The 12,060-nt window shown below is 47.1% G+C and overlaps 1 protein-coding gene across 4 annotated transcripts in view; it reads right to left on the bottom strand.

Annotated features, from left to right (window-relative positions):
* lrba (LPS-responsive vesicle trafficking, beach and anchor containing) overlaps window positions 1–12,060 on the bottom strand; it is a 180,132-nt gene that overhangs the window by 41,461 nt on the left and 126,611 nt on the right. For all 4 annotated transcript variants that reach the window (XM_070989116.1, XM_070989090.1, XM_070989107.1 and 1 more), the window contains 4 exons: window positions 8,207–8,324; window positions 7,976–8,078; window positions 5,307–5,422; window positions 5,073–5,185 (listed from right to left, as the gene is read on the bottom strand). In XM_070989116.1, coding sequence (XP_070845217.1) covers window positions 5,073–5,185; window positions 5,307–5,422; window positions 7,976–8,078; window positions 8,207–8,324 — 450 coding nt within the window. The remainder of the gene's footprint in view (window positions 1–5,072; window positions 5,186–5,306; window positions 5,423–7,975; window positions 8,079–8,206; window positions 8,325–12,060) is intronic.

The following is a 12,060-nucleotide window of genomic DNA, read 5'->3' as shown; positions in this document are numbered from 1 at the left end:
ATTTTTATTAGTCTTCTGCTGGCTGTGCCTCATTCCCTCAACCCCCCTTCACCTCACACACACACACACACACACACACACACACACACACACACACGGATCAATGGTAATGGAATGATGGCCTTTTGAGGATGAGGGGCGAGCAGGGCGTAGATCAATTGGATCTCTTTCATATCATAGTGTGCCTGTCACAGCACGGCTCATCCAGGGCCGGGCACTGATATTGATCTGTGCTATGGCTACTGTTCCGCGTGGGTGTAATGGGGCGCTGCTTGTGCACGTGTGTCGTGGGAGCGACGCACGCAGGATTTGTGCAGAATTGGTTGCTTTTTCGGTTTGGTGTGTGCATATATTTTTTGTGCGTGTGTGTGCGTATTTACACGGCAAAACGCCTCGTGCCACCACGCTGTGCAGCTCCACACTGACAGTGATACACTGTGGGCTTCCTCAGGGCCACCGGGGGGTGGGTGAGTACACAGAGTGAATTATACATCAAGCCCATTGGTCTGATTTATAGCCCTAATAACAGTCGGCTCATTAAAAAAAGAAAAGGGAGAGGAGGCGTATAAAATAAAAAAAAAGACTGAAAGTGCCACAGTGACAGAGAGAGAGGGAGAATTGTGTGTGAGTGCATGTGGGGGCTGTTGGTTTGCATGAGGCCGACATTGTTTACTGCTGTAGATTACTGTGGGGCTCGCGCTCTCCGCTTACAGTAGCTACAACAGGGTGGCGGTGACGGTGCCGTGCATCAGAGGCGAGCGGCCGGCAGCGTGCTGATGGAGCGCCTGCCGCCGCCTCACCGCAGATTGGCCTAATATGTCGCGGCACCCCGATGAGGACTCAGACAAATGAACCTCAGAGTTTTAATTAGAGAAGAGAGGAAGCTGCGGATCAAATATGTGGTGGCGCTTTAAGAGGCAAACATCAGAGGATTCATCCTGGATCAGTCCTCATCCGTTCATTTAAAGCTACTGTGAGAAAAACGCTGTGAGGAACAATTACAACGACTAAAGGGCAAGAAACTCAAAACAAATCAACATGTTTGGAGCATCATTTATGATCAGATTCATGTTTGAAACTGACATCAAACTGCTCCTCGCAGAGATGAAGAGAAAAGGGCCTGCATCAGGATCAGGGTGAGAGTCAGAACCTTCCTGAAACGCAGCACAATTACACTCGAACAAGAACGTCATCCAGCGCTGCTTTACTTTAAAAACAATAACAGGTCACCGGTGATGAAGCATAATGGCTTACCGACTATTTGAGCATCACTTGGGCTTTGAGTCATAAATCAGAAGAGGCTTTTGAAAGGAGTGTTTATGTATAATGTCCTATTTAAACAGTGAAAATGGTGTGGAGGGCCTGGGGGATAAACATATGGGGCGCGTATGGTGAAATCAATACACCATTAGCTGATGTGGCTGTGAGAAGTCGGTTATAGCACAAAGGTACAAGGAACGCTCGATAAATCCTCACCGTTCCTGTTGCTATGTAAATGCAGGCTACCTAATCTCTGGTGGTGGTGGGGGGGGGGGGGGGGTCAACAATTCTTCTAATTGTTTGTTGTGCTTCATTAAAAGCTGCATAACAATCAGACCTTAAGGGGAACCGTGCGACCCCCCTTGACCAATTATAATCATCCTACAACTATCTATATGTAGGACAAGTGAATTCATGTGGCGAAATGTGGGATCGTGTGCAGAGGGGGGGTGCGCGAAAGGCTAAAGGACTAAGAAAACAGAGGAGAGTTACAACACTCGCAGTCACTTCATGTGTGCGCTTATCGTGACTACAATGTTATCTCGGGGGTCGGCGTTTGATGTCAGGTTGAGGTTAGAGTTTATGATAAGAAAGTCCCTGGGGTCAAAATGGCTCTGGCAGGAGGGAACATAAATTCTGTGTGGCCTCTGTTGTGCTGGGGATGATGACAGTGTGTGACACACGCACGCACGCATACACACACACACGTTCATGGCAATTGGGCTTCTCAATGTCACTGGAGGCTTCTCAGATGACCTGTTTCTATAAGAGACAGCCACCAACATGACATAAGGGGGGATAAGAGGGATGTGGACGGTGAGAAAGAGAGACAGTGAGACAAAGCAGGAGGTGGCGCATGATGCAGACGCACAGCAAAAAAAAAAAAACTAACTGTGAAGGTCAGGAGACATTAGGATGCAAAGAAAAGAAACTCAGTGCACAAATGATCGTGGGTGCAGAACTGGAGGGTGGGGGTTGATTCGGGGGGCTGCTTGCCCTTTTCCCAGACACTGCAGTCTGCCACGGTCCAGCGGTCATACACTGATATCACACATGTGTCAACAACATGAATAAAACAGATGTAATAAAGATTGGCCTCCCTCCCTCCCTTCCCTCCCTCTTGCCAGAGAGAAAAAAAAAAAAGCACAAGGACGGCAAATGATTTTGTTGTTCTTCTCTTCCTCTCTCCTCCTCTTTCTTTGCTCCCAGATTGTCTTTCTGTTTCTCCTCCTTTCACCCATCTCCCCTTCGGTTCACGTGGTCCCTGGGGCTGCGAGGCTTGACCGAGCACAGAGGCTGAGCTGTCCAAACTCCGAGGAGGTGCAAAGGAGAGGAGTGGGAGGCAGAAAGAAGCTCAGAAACTGAAGGAGGGCTGCATGTTTGTGTGTGTGTGTGCGTGTGTGTGTGTGTGTGTGTGTGTGTGTGTGTGTGTGTGTGTGCGTGGGGCAAGCACAACTGTCACATTTCAGCCTACTGGGCAACATGAAGCCAGATAAACAGAGGAATTATGCAGCTTCATACAGCAGGGAAAGCTACACTGGGAGGGATAAAAACAGGATGGAGACACAGAGGAGCAGATCGGAAGTGAAAGCAGGACTGGGGAGAACCTGGGGAGAAGGGACAAGGTGTTGACTGTTGGGGTGTTTGACTCTGTATGACAGGGTGGTGTGAAAGAATGGAAGTGTGGGTGGATGGCGCAGGTTTGCAGTAAATGTGCAGGGCTACTGTATGGCATCGGGTTCAATGGTGCAGGTCGCTTATTTCTGAGGTTTAATCCATTTTAATGGATCATTATTGGAATCAGTGAGATCAGAGGATTTGCTTGATATCCACACTCTCACCATGGACACAGAGCGGCTATCACAACAAACATGGACAAATGAGAACGACAACAGCCGAGCTTTTTCTTTGTTTCCTCAAGAAGTTACCAGATGACAAAGCTCACAGCATCACATATTCTGCAAGGTTGCACAAATAAATTTAACAGCACCATTTTATGATGAGACAGGGGGTGACTGCCATGCTCAGACTGGCAATATCGCTGCATGAAAAAGAAAGGAAAGGAAAGGAAAGGAAAGGAAAGGAAAGGAAAGGAAAGGAAAGGAAAGGAAAGGAAAGGAAAAGGGAGGAGAGGAGAGGAGAGGAGAGGAGAGGAGAGGAGAGGAGAGGAGAGGAAAGGAAAGGAAAGGAAAGGAAAGGAAAGGAAAGGAAAGGAAAGGAAAGGAAAGGAAAGGGAGGAGAGGAGAGGAGAGGAGAGGAGAGGAGAGGAGAGGAGAGGAGAGGAGAGGAGAGGAGAGGAGAGGAGAGCAAAAGGAAGGAAAGGAAAGGAAAGGAAAGGAAAGGAAAGGAAAGGAAAGGAAAGGAAAGGAAAGGAAAGGAAAAGGGAGGAGAGGAGAGGAGAGGAGAGGAGAGGAGAGGAGAGGAGAGGAGAGGAGAGGAGAGGAGAGGAGAGGAGAGGAAAAGGAAGGAAAGGAAAGGAAAGGAAAGGAAAGGAAAGGAAAGGAAAGGAAAGGAAAGGAAAGGAAAGGAAAGGGAGGAGAGGAGAGGAGAGGAGAGGAGAGGAGAGGAGAGGAGAGGAGAGGAGAGGAGAGGAGAGGAGAGGAGAGGAGAGGAGACCAAAAGGGGTGCAGAAAACAACATCCGGCAATGCACCATCTTTGACTGCTCACCATCATCTTGACAAAGGACAAAATCATTTCTGCAGTGATAAAAAAAATCTTTAGCAGTCTCAGTGTAACAAACGACTAGTTTCACACAAACTGGACTTTCTGGATCGTATCTCAGCCGCTCACAGCCCCTCCTTTAATGCAATGCTATTTTTACCAGTGAAATGTTCCGCTCTGTCTCACTAGGTGCGTCCTCCCACCTCTCCCTCGCCCTGCATGGACATCGGATGCTCCCGGGACGCGAACAAATGCCCTCACGTGTAACTCCGAAATGCATTTCCTCTGGCGTACCCCCTGTCCATTAACACATGCCTTTTTGTTTCCACGGCTGATTTATTCAGTCATTTTGGCTCCAGCGGCTCGACAGTCGCTCAATCATTTCACTCTAAAACTAATCCTCTGTCCTCCCACCACTAGACAGCATTACACACAAGTGATGCAAGCTGAGGATGATGTCTTTTAGCTTTTTGTTCTGTGTGTGTATGCGTGGAAAAGACGGGGAGTTCATGCAAGTAAATAATTGCATGTCTACTTACAGCATGAGGGAGAATCTCTTAAGCAGTTTCAGCTGCATGAGTGTGTGTATTTATGTGCCAGGGAGCATCTTAGGGCAGGTTTCATTGTTTTAAGCCCAATCACTTGATGCCTGGAGCTACCAGGGAGTACTACTTCACTTCCTGGGGTGTTGCGGAAGGTCAAACTTGAAAGAATTCAATGATGAATCTTGAATTGTGGACAGAAAACGACAGCCAAAGAAGAAAACGGGAGTCAGGAAGAGAGAGGGAGCAGCTTAAATCAGCTCTGACTGCAGCCAGGCCTCGACTAACACAAGTCAACAACTAATCATACACATTATCTTTAATGTTTATCACCCGCAACTCTGGCAAATCTATCACAGTCTACTCATATTTAATATACATCACTGCCAACAAGTAAAGTAGAGTTCGATTTATCCAAAGATAAACACAAAATTCTCCTCTGAGCATCTGAAGGAGAAGGACCGAACTGCAGATAGCAATCAGCCACCAGAGACTGAAGAGCTGATTCACTAAATTATGATCAATGGCAATTACACAGCTACTAAAAGGACTTTGGCTACACACAAACGCACACGTGCACCCCCCTGAGGTGGTCTCAGCGTCTCACCTTGGACAGATCTCTGAAGTTGCTGGGCAGCGTGAGGTCAAGTTCCTCGGAGTCGTAGTTGGTGATAACCCAGGGGAAGACCGGGTACTGGTTTAGATCATTAAAGGTCCGACCTGGTGGAGGCAAACACAGCGAGAGAAGAGAAAGGGGCGAACATTAATTCATGCTTCCTGGAGCTTTAGCGTTGGTGCACGTCTGCAGTGACATCGCGCAGGTGCTGGGTGGCGTCCTCACCAGAGATGGTGTTGAGGAACATGAGGTACTCAAAGTTGGATATCTCGCGGCGTTGCCAGCGCTGGGTCATGTTGGCTGCCTTGAATAGCTGCTTTGGTGTGGCCAGAGAGATTCGCCTACAGAGAGAAAGTCAGAAAAACAGACGTTAAACATCTGCAGCCGTGTTTCCTGCTCTGATGCAAACAGACAAACATCGAGCGGCCGTGCAGAGACGAACGCAGTCAATACATCACAAGAGCAGCGGGTTGAAAAAAAAAAGAAGCCCCCGGCTTTATTAGACTTTTGCAATACAGATGTCATTATATGAAAAATCTATTGAACTCACAGTCTCGCTAATTAAGAAGACAGATACGCAATAAATTGGGCTGAATATCTGCGTGCGTGCGCGCACACACACGCAGGGCCCAGAGCGTGATGTATGCGGCGGGACAAAAACAAATGACCCCCAATCCAATTAAAACAAAAGAAAATGATGGAATTAATCACTGTCAGGGTGTGAGATTACAGTCATTAGGCCTCCCAAAGGTGAAAATACGACTTTCCAAACACGAGTGTACGACAGGACGCATTGTTTTTATATTTGTATCTTATATTCACAGTGGTTTTTGTATTAATTATTCAGGTTTATGTATCTTCTTTTAATCTCCTTTAGATCGATGCAATGTGAACAGAGATGAAGATACTGGCACGTGTTTTAAAAGCAGTGGGATTATATCAGATTATGAGCAACAGTGTGAAATGGATACTGAGGTGTGTTTGTGGATTATCGTCGTGGCTCTGGACATCGCGTAGCTTGTGCTGTGCTGGCTGTGTGAGCTGGTGTCTGTGTGCACTGAGCTGCCCTGCACAGCTGTCCTCAGGTCAAAGAGGCAAGGTGTCCCCGGCCTGCAAACCAGCTTGATTAATGGGTCTAACACAAACACACACGCATTCTCTCACCCTAACTGTGCGTGTGTGTTACACACACTCTCCTACATCCACAGTGACTCATTACTGGATGCACTTTCTTCCTCGCGCTGATTACATAGTCCTCAGTGTTCACGGTTGCTACGTGAGGCATTTTTTGTTGCCTAATATTGAGAAAACATTTCCCACAGATCCTAAATCTTCCTGACTTGCATGTTAACTCCCACAATGTTCGGCAGACAACAACCGTAGCAGCGCAGAGTAATGAAGACAAATATTTCACAACCAGCAGAATGAAACTGACACACATCCCTGCTGCATAAGGAAGGATTTACATTGTACCATGACTCATTTCATGATTTGGTTTTTTGGTCATTTTTGGATTAAACCACCTTTGTATAAGGTGTACTCTGAGAAAAGGCCTGATCAGGGAATTTAAGTGCAAGCTTGTAATGAGATTTAGGGAAATAGTGGCCAAGAGGAGCCCAGTATGCTCAAACCTATGCTGGAGAAAATGTGGCACACAATTTGGCAACCACGCCCATATATTTTGGACTTGCCCAAAACTGAGTACATTTTGGAAAGAGGTCGTAGAGGCACTTAAAGAAGTATTTCACCAGGACATCATAATAGATTCATGGTGGCATTAGTGGGTTTGACCCCGGCAGGCCAAAAAATACCAGCAGCGATGAAATTACAGTTAAATGGTTAAAACCTGAGCCCCCAACATATAATATGCGGATATGGAAGGTCTTGGAAATCTATCAGATGGAAAGTATAACAGACTCTCTGAGACTCCAAAGACATATATTTATCAAAAGATGGAGTCCTGCCACCACCATACTATCTCAATGATTGTTCTCTACTCCTCCCTGCATCTGAATCCTTTTTTTTCTCGTTTTATTTCATTTTTTAATATATTTTTGGCCCTCTTGTCTTCATCATGCCTTGTTTCTCTTCTGTATTGCAGAAGGGTTGTTTATATTGATATATAAATGTTGAAAACGAAATAAAATTAAGTTAAAAAAAGAAAGAAAAGGCCTGATTTTAATGAAACCTGCAGGTAACGTGAACGACGTGGTGCATAAAGTACTTCCCTGTTAAAATAAATAAAAAATGACTTGATAATTGCAGTTTTACCACCATATAATGGATCAAACTTTCGCTGGCTGCATCAAACAGTCACTAAAATGAGCCCTAAAAGGCGCCGTACATAAGACTTCCTGCCCATTGCTTTCATTTCTCCACAGGGTCTTACAGTGGGAACACATGTCAGCAGCCGGGCTGGGCTCGGCTGCAGCTCTGCCCGGACACACAGCAGACGTGATGTGAGGGAGGGGGGGTGTGCCCTGCAGGCTTACAAGCAACCATTTGCTTCACACTGATGGAAATATATAAATGAACTGGACTATGTTTGTGTGAAGCCAATTACGTTTGGAGAGAGCGGGAGGGGGCGGACAAGTCGGTGACCCAGCCCCTGTGTGCACGTGACAGCAGGAGAGGCAGGGAGAACATTGAGTTTGGAGGTTTGCGGTGTATCAGTAACAACACTGTTAATGTTCTCTCATCCCATTTCACCCCCTCTAACCGACGCCGTCTTTCCATATGTTTAATATTACCAATGGGTTCAGATGTGGTGCTGTATGTATGTGATGCACACAAGCCTGCAGAGAATGTTTACAACCGTCACAAACGCGAACGCAACAACAACAACAACAACAACAACAAAAAAAAGAGCTGATGTGTGTTTCTGTGCGCCTCACCTGGTCTGTGGAAGACCGAAGTTCGTGCCCACCCCAACACGAGGAAGACTGTGGACCACCTTCTTGACCGTGGATGCATCTGGGAAGTTTAACATGACTGCCGCTGCAGAGAAGCACAAAGAAACATCCGATTATATCAAGGATTATCTTCTGTGTCTGTGCTATTACTCCCTTTTATATCCATCAGGGTTAGAATAAAAACACAGAGGTAATCATCAGGTGCTGTCTTACTTCTGTTGGCCATGAAGATTTCCAGAGCAGTATTCTGCAGCAGGTAGCGTCTGGAAAAGATGGCCCGGATCTCTGTGAACATCCATTTTCCATGAAGGCCTTCTGTATAAGATAGAATCTGGAAGACGGGACAAGGAAAGAGACACCAAAGGGAAGGCGGTTGAGTAATGAAACGCAATCAGGAAGGAATTTTCAAAGAGGAAGGACAGAAGAAATCAGAGGAAAGGAAGCGAAGGAGAGCAGGTTGGTTCATTTTTCACACGGCGATGGCACGCCGGCCTGAGCAGCACGATTAATGTCTTATATTGATCAGCCGCAATGAAAAAGTGATTCCTTCAGCGAGAGAATGGGCGCCATTGAGCTGGAAGGAGTGACGGAAATGTTTAGTTCACTAAAAGATAATCTATATTACAGCACGCAGGTGAAATACACCATCATTACAACAGAAAATACACGAAAATGTAGTTTTGATGTGATGAGGTTAAGAGCCATCTGATTAGGCTGCATTCTGTATTTCCATGGTGCTAACTGACACAATAAGGCGCTAGCTAGGTCCAGATTTAAAAATGCTTCGATGAGCTGAGCTTAATCTGTCCCCGTGGAGATTGTGGAAGCTGTCAGGGTAACTTGGTCTGATGGCTGCCACTGCGCCTGACAGACCCGTCTGACCCTGTGATTCGTACTCCACTAATCCAGCATTTAGATTTGCTACTAACCTACTTAGCACTGCTTTGTTAACGAGGCTTTTGTTTCAACCTCTGCTTTTAGCTTCCAAAGCGTCTGCTGACAGGGGGCGTACGGGGATGTGGCAGCAAGGTAAAAGGGACGCTTTAGGTTGTCACAGCATGGTTCAGAGGCTGTGTTATTAATCAGAAATATTCAAATGCGAGCTAGCAAGCTAGGCCTAGCGGTAAGTTAAAGGAGCTCATTAAAGGCAGGGGACGGCAGAGGGGACCAGCTGAGGCCTCTGCCAGCCAGCTGAGGACAGCCTCTCCCTCGCTGCCTCGATGAGGAATAAGACCTGCCTGCATCGCAGACTCACTTCAAAGTCTCTGGAGTTCAATTAAATGTGGATTAGTGGTTTGGAGAAGCTCGCCGGGGCTGCATCCGCCAGCCTCCTATCGTCCTTAACGGGAGATCAAGATGACTATACCAGTCACCGCCGGCCTCGAGCAAAGCCCTCCACAAAGATAGCGCGGCACTCGTAAGGGTGAACAGCACGATGTTTCATCTTCAAGCAGAAAACTAATCGGTCTGTGGGAAGTGAACAATCTTAAAGCAAAGGTGGTCATTTCAGATTCGACAGCGCATGTCTGTGCAGCAAACATCAAAACGCGCTGTTCTGCACCTCTGTCTGAGAGCTAGAACCTGTTAATTAGTGAGCTTCAGGGGTCTTACAGTCTTGTTGCAAGTTGAGACAAGTGGATATTGATGACAAACAGGTTAAGACACCTGATTAGTTTTCTGTGTTGACACACATGTTGGCTATCAGAGCACCAGGCAGCACCCTGCAGAAAACCCAACGCATGTCATCACATCAAAAAACAGCTCCTCTGCCTCTATCTGATCAATTCCTGTTTTCAGGTGTACCATGAGTGAATGCTTGGGGAGTAACCTTTCACCTCCAAAAGGGAGTGGTTGACTCATCTCATCCCCAGGAGTACGCTCAAAGACCTCCCGCCGGATGTCAGGAAGGAGCTCGGGCCTGATGTGACAAAGTTGCAGCCTCTGATTCCACAGATAGATATGACAGCAGCGGGGGGGGGGGCAGCCAGATATCACCTCTCCCTGGACCGATGAATCTCCAGGAACGCTGTAAATAGCACTCTATGTTCCCAAGATCATTGTCCATATCGGCAGCGCCCTTTTCCTTGCAGATGAAAAAGCTGAGGCGGTGACAAGGAGCGTGACAAACTATCCGTGCTGCAATGCTTTGACCGCGTCTGGACAAATTGAAACGGTGTGGAGGTTATTGTCCGAGCTGGAATTATGGCTGCACCAGCTCGCTCTGTGATAAATAGCAACGGTGGAGCTGAATCAGTCAAACTCAAAGAGATGATAATGCTACAGGGTCAGGGGAGGAATTTGTGTGCCGGGTCGTCACATTTGCATTTTACTATCTGACCGAAAAAAGGTTTCAAAATGATAAAGAAATAAAAATGAACTGAGAAGAGGACAGAGGATTCCATAAAGGGATCCAGAGCTTACACATCAGCACGATTGGTCGAGTATAAAGCGCCGTTTTATTGATGTGTCATTTCACGTGGAGCATTATCCGTGGATTCAGGTCCGGCGCGTCCCGAGATCAATTTCAAAGAGTCACGCGGGAGGACGCAGCCAAACACAAAACAAAGGAACTCGTCTTGATTGCGGCGCTCCCTCTCCCTCCTCCTCCTCCTCCTCCTCCTCCTCCTCCTCCTCTTTCAACCTGTTTGTGCGCCGGGCTGCTGCTCATTTCTGAAGCACTGTCGTTTGTCTTTGTCAGATGCCCAAAAGACTGCAGAATGAAGAGGGACACATGAAGAGTGGCCGGGTGACTGCGGCTACGGTGTGTAACCACGCACACACAGAAACTGTCACCGCCGAATCTGGCAGACAGTCGCTGCCGGTGAACCCTCTCCATCAGCCTTCCCTCTGAAAACCCAGCTTCCTTTACCCGCCGCTGCCTCTTTAGAAACACGGGTAAAGCCGAGTGGAGGAACACGGCAACGCGGGTGAAATTTAATTGAAACCGCGCTGAATTGGTGGAGAGTTAGGGGAGCAACAGAGCAACTATCAGCAGCGGCGTGGCTTAAGATAGATGAGGCTCTCAGCTGCCTTCGCCGTCGCCAGGCTGAGGGTGTGTGTGTGTTTTTGGGCTGATAAGACCCTCGAGTTGAAGAGGACAGAAGCCAGTTCCTAATAAAGTAAATCCTTATTTGTCATAAAATGAGAGAAAAAGTCTGGCTTTAACATCAGCAGTGCTGTTCCTGTGAAAGAAATGCTTGAAAGTGCACATAAACCGTGTCTGACGAGTGGTAAATGCATATTTGCTCGTGTAATGTGCTGTGCATCCTTGAAGGAAAATGCGGTGATTGAAGTTCAATTTGTTGCCTGTTATTAAGTATTTCCGCATGGCTGCCTCAGTTAAAGGATAATGGATGAGGGATTTATTATTACCTTTTGGTCAAATGAAGTGGTGTGGGAGATAAGGTGATGAAATTAATGAGCGGGAGGAAGAGAGGTGATCCATCAACATCAAAACGGAGACGAGGGACAAGCGGTGTTGGGAGAACTTGATAGAATTCATACAGAAAAAATAAAAAACCTGTGGACTTATCAGCATGCAGAGTTGCTTATTGCTTTTCATTTCCCAAAAGCTGTCCAGCCCTCGATACCCGCGCGTCACGAAATGACTTAAACGCAAAGAAAGGGCTGAGATTGGAGAGTCCATAGACTTGTACTAATTAAAAGAGCCTCCGTTTTGTTCTCAGTGGAAACTCACAGATGCAAAGGAAAGCAGTGCGTATCAGCACACCAGAGGCGGTGCTGTTTGGGACTCTTCCTCACTCGACTGATCACAGGATCAAGCCATCTGCAAACCCCAGTTTCAGAGCGCTGAGACGCTGACAGCGCTTTTACTGCAGCGGCAAATGAGAAAGAAAGCCCAGACAAACACAAGCTGACATTTAAGAGCTTTTTGACACTCTCATCTGCCGAATACTCCAACTCTCTGCTCCCACTATTCCTCACCCATATTCTCCTCCACCTCCCCCCTCGTCGCCTCAACCCCCCGCCGTCCTCTGTTCCAAACGAGGCCTTGTCACCCCCCATCAGTAAATGAGTTCATCGGACTAACGAGCAGGCAAAGGGCC

The sequence above is a fragment of the Chaetodon trifascialis genome, chromosome 2, assembly GCF_039877785.1.
Source record: "Chaetodon trifascialis isolate fChaTrf1 chromosome 2, fChaTrf1.hap1, whole genome shotgun sequence".
Lineage (NCBI taxonomy): Eukaryota > Metazoa > Chordata > Actinopteri > Chaetodontiformes > Chaetodontidae > Chaetodon > Chaetodon trifascialis.
This window is presented reverse-complemented; position numbering and strand designations above follow the sequence as displayed.